General features: G+C 24.5%; 1 protein-coding gene across 3 annotated transcripts; it reads left to right on the forward strand.

The window, feature by feature from the left end:
* The first annotated feature begins 2018 nt into the window (after positions 1 to 2018).
* LOC145850010 (uncharacterized) lies at positions 2019 to 16272 on the forward strand. Of its 3 annotated transcripts, none has more exons than XM_082955145.1 (9): positions 2019 to 2308; positions 3202 to 3373; positions 8405 to 8703; positions 8805 to 8974; positions 10335 to 10467; positions 10646 to 10733; positions 12332 to 12417; positions 14855 to 14974; positions 15222 to 16272. In XM_082955145.1, exons 1-9 carry the CDS (start codon positions 2075 to 2077, stop codon positions 15930 to 15932), a joined length of 2013 nt encoding a protein of 670 aa, XP_082811271.1. In that variant the 5' UTR covers positions 2019 to 2074; the 3' UTR covers positions 15933 to 16272. The 3 variants fall into 3 exon arrangements, with proteins under 3 accessions (XP_082811271.1, XP_082811272.1, XP_082811273.1); XM_082955146.1 differs by having other exon boundaries at positions 10338 to 10467; XM_082955147.1 differs by having other exon boundaries at positions 8405 to 8697.
* Positions 16273 to 20556: the final 4284 nt, after the last annotated feature.

Below are 20556 nucleotides of genomic sequence, written 5' to 3' on the forward strand. Positions count from 1 at the left end.
GTAAACGTTAGAAAAAAACAATAGAATAAAAATAATTAATTTGATTAAAATAAAAAACTAACCGTTAGTGTTTTACATTTACTAGATATTTAAAATTTAAGTCATGTTTACGACAAATAGTTTTATTATTCAAAAATGTTGCAAAAAATGTGTATTTTATAACAAACATTCTAAAATAAAGCTTGTAAAGTCGGTCATGTACAAATATACTGTTAAAAATATCAAAAACTTATGACATAACCGTGTTTTTAGTTTAAAAGTTTTAAACAAAAAGAGTAGTTTAGAAAAAAGAATCTATCCTCCGCCAACAATAAACAACAAAACTCATTACAAAAGTGATTTGTTAATGAAAATTCATTTCTTTTTGTAAAAAAAAACTTTGTTTAGTTTTGAATGCATTTGCTTTTTACCAAATATATTTAAACCTGAACTTAATTATACACTATTATAAAAAATGTACACAAATTCTACAAACAGTCAAATTTTTGATTTCAAAGTAAGACAAGCTTTATATATAGAATATAACACTTAAATCTTTTTAGGACACAAAACTCTCGGACTCTAACTCTTTATACAATTTTGAACTTTAATGTGATGCAGTAAAAGTTTTTAGATTAAAAAAAAAAAATAATTCGATTATTTATCTGATTTCTAAGTAATAAAAACTATATAGAAAACTATGAATGTTATTAAAGTTTACGAAACAAGCTAAGTTTCAATTACTAATTTTAATAAACGTTTGTATAAGAAACTAAATGTTTTAAATCTAGGTAAATAACTTTTACAATTAACTATTTGTTTAAAATATAAAAATATCACGTGACTTTAATCGAGATGTGATTAATTTCCTGTTAAATTAACGTCATTCTGTTTTGTTTCGTTTTAAATTTAAGTTAGCTTTGTTTGAGTACCTTTTTTTTAAATAAATTAGTTTAAAGTATAATCAAACTGATAAAGCTTGGTATAAATAAGTAACAAATACGTTTTTTTTAAAGTTATATTCATGCAATTTGTTATTTTATAAAGTATTTTTTGTAGCATAAGCTAAAAAATTTCTGTAACATTTTTCTTTTCTTGATCTTAAAGACTAAATGAGGAAGATGATTTAAACACTATTCTTTAAAGAAAAACAATGTTATTATTTTACAACTATTACTTTATTCATAGTAAAACTTTCTTGTAAAACATTAATAGTCTTAAAGTGATAATATGATTTTTAGCAAAGTAAATATGAGTATTCTTTTAAATTGAAAGTTAAGATTAGTAAAACTAGTATTATTAGGTATTAATTAAAAAAAATGTGAATTAAAGTTTCAAGAAATTTAAGCTAATATGTATTTAATTATATAGTTTTTGTTTTTTGTTTTTTAGGTAACTATTTAAACTAAGTAATATGATCATTCACATAATCAACTTAGTACATAAAACTACTAAAAAAATTTTTTCTTTATAGTCCTTGGAATTTTATTTGTGCAGTATTAAATACTCCATCAATAAACTACTTAAACAGATATTTATGCAATAAATTTATTTTGTGTATCAGAGTGAAATATTAAACAATATACCTGCAATTAGAAAGTTTTGGTCGGATAATTTCCGATCTTTATAAGGTTTTATTTTATAAGTTTAAATAAGCTTCTAAAATATTTGATACTGATAAGTATAAATATAGGTACATTTAAACAAAGTTTTTAGTCAATAAAAAGAGCTATAAAGTTATGTAGTTAAGTATTGAAAAAAACGAAATATTGTTTGTTACAAGACAAGCTATTTATTGCAACATTAAAATAAGTACTTAATTACGTAAAAAGTATTTCCGACTATTTAAAATCTGTTTGTTAAGTAACAAAAAGTAAAAAAAAACTAGTTCATAAATTACAATTAAAATTCTAGAATGAAAATTTAACAATTTATGTGGAAAATAAATCTTGAGTATAATCTTACTAAATTTAAGTGTATTTGTAATAACCAAACTTTAAAGTTAAATGGTCATTCAAAATAATACACAACACATTTGTTTAGGGTAAAAATATATTAAACGACTTTTTAAATGTATGTTGACTGAAGTAAACAAATGCGAGGCCACCGTCGAGTTTCTTGTAATGACTTAGGTAAGGGCGACTGTGAAGGTTGGTTGTGGAAGAAAAAAACAGAAGGAAACTCAACTGTTTCATCAAGCCCAGCAATTTCTTTTAAATGGTCTAAGAGGTGGGTTGTGATTAAAAACTCCGCAATTTACTGTTTTCGTGGTAATGAAGTTGAAGACGAAAGGGCAGCAGAAAGCTACATCTTATTGCCCTGTTATAAAGTTAGTAATCAATATATAACTATAAAAAGTAAATTATAAAAGCTAATTTTCATTTTAAAATAAATTAAAGTTTCATAAGTTCAAAGTAACTATTTCTTAAGTTACTAATTTTATTAAATAAACTTTTCCTCTTAATTTAATGGGTTAGATTGTAGAATTACTTATTGAAGTATAGTTTTGGTGATTAAAATTATAATGATTTGAATCTAATAACAGAATTTGAAAAGACGTTAAAATGTATCCGTGGTGTGCGACTTGATAAGTGAAAGGTTCTTCGTGCACCAGGTCCTAGGACCAAATATTTTAGCGTTTTTTTTTGTCATTCAATTAAATATATATATGATGTAAATTTAAGCTTTAAAATCTTATTTTCACTTGAATTTTAATTGGTATACTATCAAGTTAAAACTTAAATTTTGGTATAGTTAACATATAGATATTGAATTAGTTATTACTACTTTCAAATTTTAAGCTTTTCCAAAAAGTTATAGATTTTCCGTTAACTCTGGTTAGGTACATATTTATTAGAAGTAGTCTTTATATTCAAAATTTCAAAAGATAAAACCCAATAAATGCAAATTATCACTATATGTTTATTTCATAAGTTTATCGAAATAGTCAAATAAAATTTAGTATAAGTATAAGCTATCGTGAATTAGTTTAAACTTTAATCTTATTACGCCGTTTCACTACAAAAAAAATTTTTCAAAAGAAAATAAAGCTTCAACAACTATTTTTTCATATAGCTCAGACGCACACCAGCAAGTTTTAAGTAACTAAGCTTTAGACTCAAATTAAACAATCTAAAATACAAATAGTTGATTAATAAATAGTAGTTAAATAAAAAAGTGTTCTATTCTGATATTTAAATTATAAATCACATCAATCTTCAGGTGCAACCAGCGAATGAGTGCAAAAGAAAATATGCATTTAAGATCACTCATACGGAACGAAAAACATTTTATTTTGCTGCTGAGAGACAAATAGATCAATCTCGATGGATGAACAAAATGCAACTTGCTTCTATTCAGTACTACGAAGAAAAAGTAGTAACACAGAAAGAAGGTAAGTAAAATATAGAAAATTAGTGCTTATTAAGGTGGTGAATATATTTATGCTTAACATTTTACCATCTAAAAAAACTAGTACACAGATGATTGTTAGTTAAAAAATTGCGCTAAAAATTGTAGAAAAAATAATTTAGTAATTTCTATAGCCCACAAAAATATCTACATCAAGACTTAATTACTCAATTAGATATGTAATATAACTCAATCAAACTTTAAGGGAAATAAAAATTAAAATATAGTTTATAGATTTCATGCAAAAAAAATATGTTTCAAACTTGTAAAAAACTAAGAGTTTTTTTTTTAACTTAGGTTTATACTTTCGAAGTTTAGAACTTAATAAAGTTATATAAATGTTTATTTTTTTACATTATTAGTAAAATCAATCTAATTATTTTTCAACCTAAAGTCGTAAAGTTTAAATGTTATGAAATTGATTGTATATTGAACTTTTAATTTTTATAACGATTGTATTTAAACCTGATTTAAGCAATCTGCTTTTCAAGTTTCGCTAGTTTCAATTAGTTGTTATATAAGGTTATTACATACTAACATTACTATACTGATCTTAAAATGTTTGTTTTCATTATATGCTAACTAAACTTTTTCTGTCAAGACCGTATTAATAATAAACTAAAGTTTGAACGATTTGAAAAAAAAAAGACTTTAACTTAAATGGAAATTTTAGCTATAAATCTTTTTTAGTAATTAATTTCCACAGTACATTTGAATTTAAAAACAAATCATTTTATTTGCTGAGTTGATATAGCTTGAAGATTTTTAAAATTAATAGACCACATTTAAAAAATATGTTTATACCGATTATTACGCTTTTTTTTTTTCGAAATTCGTTTAAAAAAAAAAGTATTTTTGCAGAGTAGATTTTTTTTTATACATTCTAGTTTGTTATTTTAGCTTAATAGAAATGATAGAATTAAATTTTTTTTCTAACTGCATTGGCTATAATTTCAGTTAGAAAATAAGATTGTTTTATATTTTAAGAATGCATTATGATAAAAAATTAAGATAAATAGACTCAAAACATAATCGTTATTTTTTCAATTTAAATAACATTTATAAAAGCTTGTTTCTGTATATTTAAAATATTAAGCACACGTGTACAGTACACGCTACCAAAACATTAGTGTACAATAAACAATTGAAAGTAGGAATACTTTAAAAAGTTGCTAGTTTAGAGTATTAAAAAAGTATTCTAACTTTTATAAAAGTTACTTTAAATATTGGAAATATCGCCGAAAATAATTTTTGTTTTCACATTAATAAAAAAACTATAACTAACTATATGTTTTGTTCGTCATTAAGTTTAAATAAAGTAAGTCATAGTATTATTTTGCTTTAAATAAGAAGTACCTATTCTTATATTATTAAGTACTATTTTTTGTGATCTACCGAATCCAAGATTCGGATTCGGCCGAATGTGGCCTTTTTGGACTCGGATTCGGATCTAGCCGAATATTCATTTTAAAATGAGATTCGAATTCGGATCCGGCCGAACCCTATATTTCGAAATAAGACTCGGATTCGGATCCAGTATACCACTTTAAAGTTTTTGAATTGTACTCAATTCTTTGTCAAAAGTTAAATGAAATGTAAAACTTATTAATGATTTCACGCTTGAGTGGATAAAACAGTGCTTTTTCACACTCATAAAAGCCTTCTCAACTTTGATTTCGAGTTTTGTATACAATATAAAAACTATGATAAATTGTTTTTGGTAGACTTTCAAATAAATTAGGTACATATTAAGGCGTTTAATCTCAGCTTTTTGGATAACTGCTCTTACTTATTCATCATATGTTTAGTTTTTATGTTTGACCATGAACTTATTTCGGTTCAAATAAAATTTTGTTTATTCTCCTACGAGAAAAGAAAAAATGAATATGCTTGTAGGTAATTTATTTTATTTCATTTTGGTAAGGTTTTTCTCAGGTCACCTCAATTCAGTAAAATATTATCTGCATAGCTCAGGCCTAACCAGGTTTTTATTCTAAACATTTCTGTTAAGGTTATCTTGAAAATTTTTGACATATATTTTATGGATAAATTTATGGAGTTTCTAGTAAGGAGGTCTAGTTTAGAAAGACCATGTAATTATTTAAAGTATCTTTTGTTTGTTAAAATGATTTTCAGTCGCTATTTAGATGTTGATTGTTTACTTAATTGTGTCATAAATGACTTGTGTGGAAAACTAATTGGATTGATATAATTTACTTTTTCCTAATTTAAAATAATTACTATGTTATTGTGTCTTTTTTGGAGAGCCTGTTAGCTGGAATAAAAATCTAAGTTATAATAAGGTTGTTTTTTTTATATAAAGGTCAACTATTTATACAAAATAAAAAAATGCAACTTAAATATGTAACATTAGATCAGATGCTTGCATACTTTTATATACTTGTATGTTAATGTTTTATTTATTTATATTGACATAAATGTTATAACTTCAAACATTTTATAGTTTATTTTCGAAACAATGTTCTAAAGAAAAAAAAATCTGTTAGTAATAAAATCTAAATTAATTTATAATAAACTTTTATTTTATTTAATGTTCTATTTTTGGATTAAAAGATTGTTGTGAAAACACAATCTTGAAATAGTTTAGGTTATATCATTCTCTTGAACGATAATAATGATCATAATTAGCAATATATCATTTTATCATAAATTTCTTTAAGCGCGCATTGGTTAAATAAAAATTTGAAGTTCAAACATCGTGTTTTGCATTGCCGGGAAATGGTGGGTGAGCACACTGGCAAAAACATTTGTAATAACATTCAGGATATGCTTAGTATTTTTGAATATTACCTTTGATCGTGTTCACGTTTTTTAGCGAGACAACGCAAGAAACATTAAAAAGGCAATATCATTGTTAAAAACCTCGTCAGTACGCTTCAGCTAATCACTAAGGATTCATTATTTGAGGACGATCGTATCAAATTGCTATTAGCAAAGGTATAAAAATTAGTTTGCTATTTCAGACTTTCTTCTAAAGCGAGTGAATAGCTAAAAAAAATCAGATAAATTTTGACCACGCACAAACAAAACAAAAAGCATTTTTTAGGTGGAACTAAACATATCTTATGCTAGAGTTACTAAAAAATCTAAAATCAAGTGTCCGGTACTATGTGGCTAAGCATAAAAACAATTAAGATTCAATTGTTACAGCTGAAGAATGGCAACTGTTCAATCACATTATTCTACTGCTCGAACTTTTTTTTTTGTAACAAAGGAGTGTAGTAAAAACAGTGCGTTGCTCTCAAGCGTGATCCCGCATGCAAGATCAATGAAAAAGTTTGTTAACTTTTATAAAAATTCAGAAGAAGTATCAAATGTTTGTAAAACTTTAGCCAAAAATATAGGAGTTTTGCGAAAACAGGTTCTATACAAACTTGAATGACATAAAACTACTGTTAGTCACAACAGCTGTTGATTTACGACATCGACTTTCCGCTTTCCCTTCTTACCTCAATATAATGTTAAAGAGCAGCTAAAACTAAATGCTAAAAAAACATATTTGTTTCGAGGCTGATCAAAGCGATGGTTCTCCTATATTGCCACCAGAGAAACCAACACCACAACCCTCTGTAATTTTTGATCCGAAGAAAAATCAAAAACAGCTACACAGGAGGACGAGCAACAGAATTCTATTGATGAAGAAAATAAAGCAGAAATAAAGGGCTTTTTTGCTACAGAAAACTTGAATGCAGAAACTGAAGAGGATTAAGTCTTAAACTGGTGGAATTTGAAAGAGACAAAATACCTACATCTTGCCAGCTTTGCAAGAAAATATCTTGCTGCACCATCATCTTCTTCTATGTATTCTCAAAGATTATTTTCTTAAGCTGGTAATTTATACGAGCAAAAGCGTAATCGATTGCTTCCAAAGACCGGCTAAAAACTTTTATTTTTCTTGTACAACTTCAAAAAAACAAGAACAGTCTTTTGTAGTATAACAGAGACATCTTTTGCAATTGTAGTTCGTTTTATATTTATTTATATTTCTTTATTGTAATGGTAAAAGTGTAATCTTAAGTTGAATTTAATTTTTTTTTATTTCAACTGTAATTTCTACTCTTTTTAGGCCTTTACCTAAGTTGGTATTATATTTAGATTTATTACGGCTTTATGTTATTTTAAATCTAACTATGTTTTATAAGTAAGAACACTTTTAAAGGTTTGTGTTCTAACTCGTTTGTGGTCACAATAAAAACTAATTATTAAGTTAAACGTAAAATGTTTTAACTTTGTTTGTGATTTGTTTTTTGCTTTAAGCATTTATTAAAGTCAAAAATTTATCTATTATGCATAACAAAAATACAAGTTAATTTGTTAATAATGCTTGAATGGATATCAAAATATTGTAACTAACTAAGCTTTTGTGTATGTAGCTTGATTTTTTTTTCATGCATTACGTTTAAACTTTTTTTTTCTAGTAAGTAACAATATAATACGTAATTATTATTTATAAGCTTGTTTTGTAATTACATTATAAGTAGATTGAATAATTAGGATTACAATTATTAAAATATTCGGATTTGGATTCGGCCAAATCAAAATTTCAAAATTGAGATTCAGATCAGGATTCGACCGAATCCTAATTTGCAAATAAGACTCGGACTCGGATCCGGCTGAATCCAAAATTTTTGGATTCGGTAGATCACAGTATTATTAAAACACATGTAGAAAGTTTCATTCAATTTCATATTTATCAAAAAAAAAAAGTTGACCTGACAAGACAATAAAAACATGGAAAACTGTACGTGTACATAGAAAAAAAAAACTTAAAATTCTATAGTTAATAATTCACATGAAAAATTAAACTTTTTTGTATTAGAAAAATTATTAATTGTTATAGTATAAGAACTAATAACAAGTTCTAATAATAATAGTTAAGTAAAAATAATGATATATGAAGTTTTTTATTACTTTTTAATGATTAAAGTTGACCAATAATTTAAAATTATAAAAAAAAAATAGTTTCTGCCTTATTTTTAGTTATAAAAAACAGAAGCTTATTTAAGTGAAAGTGAAGAGGAATTTACTCAAAAAGACCTGGATAACTCAAATATCTTAGAAGGAACATCAAAAAGTTTTCTTTACCAAGATGGTATTACTCCAAGATCCTCTCCTTGTAAAGTTTCAAAAAATAACAGGAGAAAGTCACAATCTCTCGATGACCTGCCACTAGATGGCAAAAATGAAAAAATCAGAAACAATAGTCAAGATGACTGTTCCCTACCTAGAAAAAACAAAGAAAACACAAGTAAAGGTGAAAAAAGAAAAAAAGTAACAGCAAAAAGAGTATGTGTATGTATTGATATGGACTAAAATATTAAAAAAACTAAGATTATTATATTATATAGTACAAAAATTTTTTTCAACATTAACTAACTTTTTATATTTTTCAGACTCAGTCTCAACTTAGACCATCAAGTGGCAACTCTTTCACGTCATTTTTAACGAACCGTCTCAGAAAAAGCCCTTCTTCGATATCTATCGATAAAAAAGTACGAAAAAATGAAAAAAACGACCGAAGGTCCGCAGGTTTTCTTTGGAGTCCTAAAGTCTCCGAAAAGAAGTTAGATTTTTTTCGTAATTTTATGAAGAAAGTCTTGATTAAATAATAGTCTGTATTATCCTTAGTATTTTTTGCTTAAGTCTTAATCGTAATTAAAATCCCAGCTAGAACAATGATAGGCAAAATATTATTAAATTTGAAATAGTTTTAGAGTTTTAAAAAATTTACTTGCTCAAATTAGAAAATTATACTTCGTACTATTTGAACGAAGATTTTTTACAACATATTTAATTCATTAATACTTTGAAGTGTTTTTTACATTTATCTGTTTTAATTTTAAAGTTTAATTTAAAACTAATTATATTTTTTAGCAAACTAATCTCAATATTATTTTCTAATATTTGTTATAATTCAAGCTTATATAATGGTTGAAAGCTATCTTAAACAGAGTAGCATAGTTTTACTATTTAAAATAAAAACAAGAAAAATTCTTAGTTTCAAATGTGAAGTAATTTTATGAATGATACAATAAAAAATGAATAGAAATTCGAGAATGTTTGAAAAATCTAAACAGCGTTTGTTGGAATATAACCAAAAGAACCTTGTTGAAGACAAGGCAATTTAAACAAGTTAAACTAGTTGTATTTAATGAATTTCGAAACATTTAGAAAAAACAAATATATTAGAAGATTAAGTTTAGCATTTTAAAAAATAGTAATTTCTTTTCTGTTTACTAAAAGTCTAAAACGCTTCTGATTGGCTAATATTTTACTAATTTTTTTTCAAGTTTAGTTTATAAAAAAATCTTTTTTTGATAATTTTTTTGTATATTTAGTTAAGGTGGGTTTGGGATATGAGTAGAAGTTAAAAATTTTGGGTAAAAGTGGTTAGGGAAAGGGGTTTAGATGTTATTAATATACTGCTGTTTAATTACTTTACCTTATTTGCATAATGTTACAAATGCAAATATCTCAGAAACCTTATAACTGCAGCCGACTAACTTATTTTAGGATCTAGATAACTTTAACATTAAAACTGAATAGTTTTCTTAAACATGATAATAACATCATAGTTATACTGTTATTTGAACATCACGAGTTGTTTATATGTTTTTTAAAACTGAACAATACTCTGAATTCAAAGTCGTTTCGACTAAGTCTCTCAGATACTAGAATATTATTTTATATTATGCTTACATTTCAGTTAATTCTACTTACTTATTTATGATATAAATTTTTCTTAATAGCAAGCTTGTTTTTAAACTTTCTGTTCTATGATAAATGCTTAAAATATGTTTATGATAATTAGAAAAAATAATACATAAACAGATATATATATAAAACTGGTTGTGGAATAAATCATAAACTAGCATATGCTTTTACAAAACTAAAAAACATAATTACAATAATGTTTTATAAAGTAGACTATCTGCTCCTGGTACACCATCTAGTGGATACTTTTACCGCAGAAGTTATGATCCTTCTCACCAAAGTTATTTAAGTGGAGAAAACAGTTCTGTGTCAATGGTTTCATCGGATAGAAGTGGAAGCTCTGTTAGTAAAAATAGTGTAATACTATATATTGTTTAAGTGTTTTTTAAAGAAAAAAGATACCTCTGCTGCTTTAAAAAAATAACAGTTATTACATCATTATGAAAAACTCAAGTTTTTAGAATTCAAAATAAATTAAATTATACTGTTATAACTATTTTAAAACTTATAACTTTTACAGACTCCAAAGCAAAATGAAGAAAACGGTAGAAATAGTATTAAAATAACGATATCTCCGAAAAACAAAAAGAGTTATAATTTTAAAGAAGGTATTGTATTTTTTATCGTAATAATGCAAATTTAAAGTAGAAACTTCGCTTTGATTTTAAAGGTTGTTTATCAGTTAATTCAAATTTAAAAAAATTATGGACAAAACAATGTTTCACTCGTTTAAACTAAATCAAACAAGATCATCATTTGAATTAAATCTGTAAATTGTTTTACATAAACATGCAAAAAGACTTTAGGCTAAACTTGAAGTAAACCTGGCATTTATTAGTTGTTTGTTGATTGACAAAAAAGGCGCTCAAAATTTTTGGTCAAAGGACTTGGTGTACAAAAAGAAAAACATTTTGGTTATCGATACAAACACGAAGGATACAGTTTAATGTCTTGTCTAGGACATGTTATATTCTCAATAGTCCTAAAACTAAAACAATAGAACATTTATATTAATAAATTGAACAATAAAAACATTTCAATATAATTTTAGATCAACTATTTTTAATTCATACAATTTTTGATAAAAGTAAAATATACAGCTTTTAGCCCATAATTATTTAGCTATAAATTCATACTTTATTTCTACTTTTGTACTCACATTTTGACTAATAATTTTATATAAAGTAAATTTAAAGAACCTTTTGTTTAAATCTGATATTTAGTTGAATCAAGCAAAATTTTTATCCAATATTTATCAAAGAAATTTTTTTTCAGTTAAAAAAGTAAAATACTATTAATTAACTTAATGTAGAAATAATTTTATTAGAAAAGTAAAATATGAACTAAAACTATATAAAAGTTCATCTAGAAACTTCGAGTAGAAAAATAAATAAAATTTATTTACAATCTTTACATAAAAATTTTTAGAATGATTTACCATTAGAATATAAAAAGTTTTTTTGCTGTAAAAATGTTACAATAGTTAAATTTCAAAGTTGGTATAAAAGCTTGTTTTAATTTAGGTAGAAAAACTCATACAACATACATAATTATTCAAAATATAAACTTAATCGTTTGCTGATAAAAGTCCTAGCGAAACAAGTTCACTGGAATATGTAAAAATAGCAAATTTAAACAGTACTTTTTTATTATAGTACTAGTACATGTTTCTGTGTGTTAACAAGTCAACACACTTCAAGGGAGCCAAGTATTATACAACGTACATATATTTTTTTCATAAATCACATTTGTTTTAAGTTATTTACAAAGAAACGAATAAACACTATTAAGTTTTTGTGCTTATCAAGTTATTCTTTTCAAAAAACAATTGTTCTAATAAATTTTAATAGTTGTTTAAAATAGAGAAATCTATTAGTAAAGTATCAATTCTTAATCTAAATACTTTGACTAATATTGTGGATATTTATCTGTTTAATCTAAGATTTAAGCTAGGCGTAGAACTTAAGTTTAACGTTTATTTTGCATAGAATACCTTAAATTTTAAACTTTCAATTGTTCTAACATAAGCTAATTTGAAAGGTCTAAAAGTGTTAGTCTAGGATTCTATTGAAAAAAAAACAAGTTTATAGCAGCCGACTATTTTAATACTTAGCTTTTTGTTTTGTGTTTAACAAATCATAAAACCTTTAAACTAAAAATATATTAATATAGTTTTTCTTTAGTAAAAAATTAACGATTTTTTTAGTAAATGGTGACAACAATATTGAAAATAAGGAAAATCAAGAAGCATCAACTCATCAGGAACTATTTGCTGCAATTAAAAAAGCTGAAGTTAGTTAATTTTATTGTCGAAAATAACATACAGTTTCTATCTTTATAGCATTAAATTATTGAATCAATACAACAACTTTAAATTACTTATCAACTATACAGTGTGCATAATTTCAATAAAAAATTTAAAACTCTCATAACTTAAGTTGATATAAGTAAAAAGATATCATATGAGCAACTGAAATGCATTGATTCTTGAAAAATTCTATATTGTATATTTAATACTCAAAAAACTAAGAATTCTAATACTTTATGAAATATATTTATTAAAACATTATTAAAAAAATGTATATTGATACTTTTAAAACTATAGAAAGGATTGGCTCTACAATTTTAAGATTTGGCTAATATAAGAAACTAATGCGTTTTGACTAAAATAAAAACAATTGCAAGAGAGGGAAATAAATTAAAAAATGATGTTTTTATATATAAAAATAAAAACAAGTTGTACAGTAATCTTCCTTTATTGTACCAGCATATGTTTCTGTGTGTTAACGAATCAACACACTTGAACTGGGTTCTGTAAAAAAATAATTACTGTAATGAAAGAATAGAAGCATAGAATAAAGTAGGTGTATACATGTTTTCATTAAAATAAATAATTTTTACAGATAATAGTTAATAATAGGTAAAATACTTAAAATAAAATCCGACTGTTAGAAAACAGGACAACCAGGTATGATCAGACTCTAAAACGAGCTTTTCACGGTATAACAAGTCCAAGCTTAAGCTCTGTAGACTTTCGCCTAACTTATTTAAACTTATTTTATATAATTTTTAGTGAAGTTTATATGGTTCGTTACAATATATCAAAAATAATAATTTAATGAACTTAGATAAGTAATTCTTGTTCATTGGTTTTCAACTTACTGAACATTTTTTAGAACAGAAATTTCTGGTAAGCAACGTATTTTTTGCAACTCAGCACAGCTTATGCAAAGGATTTAAATTAAGCCTTTTAAATATTTTTACAATTTTTCTCTTAATTCGATTTTTAATTAAATTAACGCTTATTTAATGGACTTTATACTACAATAAGAGTTATTTAGTTTTTCGAATTGTTTTACAAAACTATGGCGGCCAAAAATATTTGTTTATATTATTTATAACAAATATGACCCGCAAAAGACTTTTTGTATTAATTGATATTATGAATTGTTCTTAATTTATAAAAGGCTGTCGTACACTGCAATAGAACTTTGAATAAAGTTTACAAAGGTAAATTTATTTCTAAATAGAAAATACGTTAAAACCTAAAATCGTACAAACAAATAACAATCATAAGTATTGATTTGATATAAAAAGAAGTTTAATTTAAACAAAAGTTCTATTGAATTTATTGCTTTACAAATATTTCTCGCTTATGCGATGATCACATATAAAGATTACATGTACAAAGGCTTCTTAAGTGTGAAGCTCTCTAGCAATTTATTGTTTAACCTCAATATGAAAAGAAGTAAGCTGAACGAGTATGAATCAATCAACATACTAATTCACTTTTAAGCATACAAGTTAAATCTTTACCATTAGAATTTTAATTAACGCTTTTGTAAGAATTAAAGCAAACATAATTATTTATAGATGTTTGTAGTATTTTATTTTCATTAAAAGCTCTATCCCAGTGGTCTTCACAATAATTGAAGTCTTTGCACTATAAAAACCTGAAAAAAAAATCGGTGCAGCTAAAGTAAAAAACATCCGACAAGTATGCCGAAAACCTTTTCTTTCTTTTGTTTTTGCTTTTCACCACGAAAACAGTAATAACTAGTGAAAGTTAAAAAATTACACAAAATGTTTTTTATAAATTTAAAATCATCGATAAGCTTTGCCAACAACTTTTTTTTTTGTTCTTCATTATAAGAACATCTAGACTAGAATAACCCTCAAAGATAATTTTGTGCACCTTTAAATAATTTTCGACCATCCTGAAACTTTTGTGCATCCTAAAACAACTTTCGTGCACACTGTGAAGACAATTGCTGTATCTAACTAATTGCATCCGAATCTGTATCTTAGCAAAAATTAAAAAGAAAAAAGGATGCAGTAGATTACTACTAAAATCTTAGTTTAAACAAAAAATAAGTTAATACAATTAAAAAAGAAATAAAGTCTGTTATCTTATCAAAAAAACTTATTATTTATAGTAAAAGTTTTCAAATTTTATTGAAAAATTTAAAATAATCTTTAAATAAGAGTCTTTTAGTTTAAAGTATAAACATAATATGTCTAATTAAAGCTTTTACTAGTAATTTAATACAGAACAAAAACATTTAGTATGATTTGTAAACACTTCATACTTTTAATAATTGAGTAACTTATGATAAGTTTCTTTTCACAATCTCTCTTCTACGTACATGTTCGATTTCTTAAAAGCTCCAGAATCTTTTTTTAAACTTGTAAATTATAAAACTTTAATTTGTTAAGAAATTTTTCTTAGGTTGATATAAACGGAGGTGATCGAAAGACGAGTTTGAGAAGAAAGATGACTGTGCTATCACGTGATCCAACCAAAAATGAAAAGATGCTAAAAAAACGAGCATTACAGAGAGAACTTAAGGTACTTGAGATCTTTTCTACTTTGTTAAACGATGTATATAATGAAATTAAGTGCGAAAAATTACAAAAAACTTAAAACTTAAATGAACTAGTCAAATGCAATTTAATTAAAAGATAAATTAAAGGAATCTAAACAAAACTTATAAATGGAAAATAGTTAAAACAGTTGTTAATAAACACAAACATTTTTAATCTAACGATCAGAAAAGTCAAAAATGTATTAGATGTACTACTAGAAATATTTACAGGCAAAAGAACAAGAGTTAGAATACTACAACCAGTTGCTGAAAGATGGTATTTCATCTGTAAGCAATCATCAACTTCATTTGTGGATAAATCAACATCTCTCACTAGTAGCAGACATGGGAACCATAAGACAAATGGTGCGAAAAAAGAAACGTGATGCAGTTGCCAATGTTAATTTTTCCCCGTCTGAAAATACAACTGAATCAAAAGTTTATGAAAAAGTTTTTGAATCGAGTGATATTGAAAACATAAAAAAAAAAGATGAAATTTCCGGAAAGTTAAAAGGTTTATTATTAGAAGAAGACAATTACTATACAGAAAGTAATGAAGATTTAGTAAAAGAAGAAAGTAGTTTAGACGGTCGAAGTCCTTCCATTGAAATACTTATCAACAATGTCAACAACTTTATGAAAAGTTCAGAAGACAGAGAAAAAGTACCTGATAACCTAGAAAAAAGTCTTAAAACAACTGTAAATAAAGCTTTGGTAAACAATGCAAGTAATGATAATGATGAAAAGCAAGAACTAACTTTAACTAAAACATCTGATGAAAATGTTGAAAAAAATATCAATTTAAACAACAATGTTTCTAGAAAAAGATCAAAATCACAAGATTTTGATAACAGTGATAAAGTTTACATTGATAACTTAACTACTATTGAAAGTTTTCAAAAAAAGAATGACTCTTTTTCATATTTAGAAACTGATTTATAATAAAATCATAACACGTTTTTTTACGTTATATTTCATTATACAACAAAGTTATAAAAAAATACTGAAAAAATAATGATATTGTAATAAACAAAGGTTAAAAGAAAAAAGTATTTGAAATACAAAAGTGTGGAAAAACTAAAGTATAAATTGTTTATAACAAGTAATAAGTTAATTTTTAGTTTACATGTATGAGCTCAGTTATTTGTTTTCAATTATATTGCTATAAAATCGTATATAAAATGTATTTAAATAAAAAAAAATTACTCCACAAACTATCGGTTATAGTTACAAAAACTAATTTTATGCTTAGTTTGTTGATAATTTAACTAGAATTATGTATAACAACTTTTTAAGAAATATGTAGCTTTTCATTGCTTTTTAATACATTACTGAGTTTTCATAAATAATAAGATCTTATATAAAGGAAGTTTTATAAGTTATTAAAAATAAAACTTTATCAATTTCTAGTTTTTATTTTATTAAGTAAAAATATGTCTTTGTTTTTTTCAAACAAACTATAATAATCATTTTTGAGCTAAAAATAGATTCTTTTATTTTAGTAATTTACTATTAAGAGGATATAAAAAATATTTTATAAATTATTGTTACTAAATTTAAAAGCAAACAGTTTAAATTCTTATAGCATATCGTTTTTTATTAACTAGAAATGTTATTATCTTTACGTAAAGCTTAACAAAGTACTATTCATAATGCAGAATTAGTTATTAACTTATATAAACTTATGACGTTTAGCCAGAAAAAGCTGACTTAAGTACGGATTTGTATCGTTTTATGCAATTATTTAAAATAAAAACTAAGTTTTTTTAAGTACTCTGTTTATATCTTTAAATCATTTAGTTTTTATTATCAGTATCATCAATGTAATTTTTTAACAAAGTTTATCAAAAAAATGTTTAGTAAAGCAGCAGAAAACTCTTTAAGTTTTTCATTTACAATTTTGTTGCACAAAATTTATTGATATTACTTCATAAATTTTAGCATTTTGAAATTCATGGGCAAGTAAGAAAAAAAGAAATCTTTTTCATATAAATGAAATACCAATACCCCAAATCTTCTTATACATCTCCTTTGTAAATTTTTTAACTAAAAACTATTTTATCTCATTAACTAACAAACAATTAGAGAATTGTACTAATACACGGTTATATGGTAGTACAAATTCTTAAAATTTAATTTATTCAAGGGGCCAAATCTCAAAAATTATTTGAAATTGAAAAAATACAAATAAACTAGAAGGTCTAAATAATAAAGTTTATGATTGTATAAGAATATTCAATGTAGATTACCACAATAATTACCAACATTTTAGTGTTTTAGCCGTATCTCGAAAGTAATTAAAAATCTGAAAATTAAAAAAGTACATAAACGTCAAACATATAAAAAAAATTAAAGCAATAGACGTTAAAGGTATTGAAAAGAAAGCACAAGCGAGTCTACTAAAAATACTAATGTTTCATAGTAAAAATTTACTACTAAACAACGAATAATTAAAACTTCTTTTTTTTATCAGTTTTTCTAGGGTTGCACAGGAAACCAGAAAACCAGTCTTAACACGCGCCTGCTTATTACTTATATCGACTAAGAAGATAAATGATTTTATATTTTGTGTCACGTTCTAAATAACAAATATTTTTTTAACTATAGAAACTTTAAGTTTTGTTTAAAAGAAACGTAGAAGAAGTCATGTAGTTAAAAGAGGAATATACCAATATACCAAAGAAACTGATGCTTATTATTAGTTACATATTACAAAATTTTTATAGAAAAAAATAAAAAATAAAATAACTATGTTAAATTTAATATTCAATTGTTTTTTAATACACATTGTGCTAAAAAAATTAAAAGTTTATCAAAAATAAGTTTTGTATATTTTTATGAGTTGTTTGGTTACGAACTAATATTTACAAAGTCCTTGTTATAAGATTAACGTTATCGCAACTATGCAAAAATTATTAAACTGTATTTTGAATTGTCTTAATAAATCTCCAATTTACAAAAGTTTATTATAAACTGTGAAGTCCATAACTGACACATTGTAGAATAGTTTTGATTATAAACGGTATAAAAAAATATTTATTTTATACATACCGTCAAAAAAAGGCGTTACCAACAGACACATTACAAACTTTAAAGAAAAAATAAAGCAAAAAAAAAAAAAAAAGTATAATTTTTGCCTTTGTAATGATAAACATTTACTATGGTAGAGCAAGAGTAAAAAATCTAATACTTGATGAATTCTGTAAAGAAAAAAGTTTCAGATAGCAAACTTCTAAAGATATAAACAAAGGCTCGGCTTCTTAGTGTGAATGTTGAAAAGAGTACAGTCACCTTCCTCTCTAGTTCATTCTTCAAACAAAGCTAAAAAGTGTGATTTCAAGAAATTATGATCAATTTTTTAGAAAACAACTTAACAAATATTTTAAAAGCCCATAGTATTGTGCAGACATATAAAATACATAAAAAAATAAAACAAATATTCAATTAAAAAAATAAAATCTTTTGAACATTTTTAATTTGTTTAATTAGTTAAATAGATATATAGAAATAATTTTTCAATATAAAACAATTTTTAATATATTTTTTAAATCTTAAATTTAAGTTTAATAGTATTTTTTAGAAACTGTCTTCTAGGAAATTTTATTTTAGTTATAAATGATGCTAATGTAATGTGTAAATTTTGTTAAGTGATTTTTATACTTTTTAATTTATGTTTAAGAATAACACTTTAGGTGTAAACTGTTCTGTTTTTTATCTTATTTTAAAACATTTTTATTAGTATTTTTGAGTGTTTTACATTGGTATTTTTTTAGTTTCATTCAAAATAAAAAACCTTAAATAAAAAACTATTTTTCGTGAACAATTAGTTAGTAATAGAGTTTAATTTGAAAAATAGTGAAAAATACAATTTTGCACTTTGAACACAACGTATTTTGGATAAAAAGTGCGAACTCAAGAGAGAAATCGTTAATAAATTAAAAAACGATACTAACATAAAATAACTTGATTTAGTATTTAAAATAAGTGTTAATGTGATTGGTTCTAAACTAAATGCGTATTTTTCTCTCATAAAAATGATAGTAATTTGAAAATATTTAACAAATGTTAAAGCTTTTTAATACAACTGTTATAAAAATAATAAAAAACTGGGTACTATTTGTAATTAAATTACAAATAGTACAACTCATAAATATTTAGAGCATGAATTGTCAAAGTTTGAAACTTGTGCTCCTATTTAAAAACTTTTATTCACCCAGTTTTCCTTGCACTGCAAATACATATTTTTAAAAATAAGTGCTCTATTGTATGATTTTAACCTTACTCTACTACCCTATAAAAATAGTTCCTAAAATAAACTACTTTCTTTTAATTTTTGGTTTCTTCATTGTTTTTATGTTTTATCCTAGACAAGACACTAAACACACCTGTATAGTGTATACTTGTTTTATTTGGCAAATAGTATTTATTTTACAATTAAATGAACAAGTTACTGCTTATTGTTTACTGAACAACTAATAAAAGCGCTCAAAATATTGGTTCTAAGACCTAGTGCACGAAAAAACCTTTCGGTTATCGAGTCGTACACCACTTGGATACCTTTTAACGTATTGTCCAGGACATAGTTAAATTTGTTTTCGTTTAAGTAGGAACCCAAACGGAAGTGAATCAATAAAGTCTATAGTTAATTATACATAAAATAGAACTTTTTGCCATTATATAAAACTATATAAAAACTACTATTAAATAAAAGTGTAAACATGTTTAGTATCTTTTACTGTTATTTATTTAAATAGCTAATGACATAGCTTTTATGCTAGTGCACAATGTCATAATTATATGATTATTGATTTGAAGAAACAACTTTAACTAAAAACTAGAATAAATGTTAGATCAGTTTTTTTTGTGTTATTAAAGCGAAGCTTACTGTTTTAATAGTTTGTTTTCGATACTTTTAGTGTTTACAACTTTGTAGCGCTAAATTGAATATACTCTTTAAAAAAGTTAGGTTAGAAAAATTTATGAGAACAAAAAATTAATGCTAAAAACACACTACAAAAGAAAAAGAGATACATTTTTAGAAATCTAAATCTCAACATATTTATTAAAACATCATGGTTTGAATAAAATACAAGAAGTATAAAGCTTTTGTGCTTTTCTTTAAGAAACTAACAACTGAGTATGCACATTTTTATTAGTTAAATTATCAATTAAGTAATTGATTATTATTTTGTGTTTTTATGATCTGACCAAGCTTAAATGAGAAGCTAATCAAAATATAATAAGGATTATATCATGATGTATACCATTCTTAACTGAATTTTGATTTAGAAAAGTGTTTTAGAACCTTAGATATCCTAAATATTTATGCGGTGCGTACAATTTTTTAATTTTTAAACTGATTAAAAATACTAAACAATTTTACACTTAAACATCATCAAAAACTTTTAAATTATCGTGTTCATAGAGCTTTAGTTTCTAAAAGTATTTTCATCAAATTCAATTTATCAAAATTTAGTATCAATAAAAATTAATTCATGTCATTTTAAATAGTATTTAAATGTTAAAAAAACACCAAAACGACTGTTTCTGTAAACATTTTAAAAGT

This window comes from Thalia democratica, chromosome 2 (assembly GCF_965202585.1).
Source record: "Thalia democratica chromosome 2, ktThaDemo2.hap1.1, whole genome shotgun sequence".
NCBI classification, from domain to species: Eukaryota; Metazoa; Chordata; class Thaliacea; order Salpida; family Salpidae; genus Thalia; species Thalia democratica.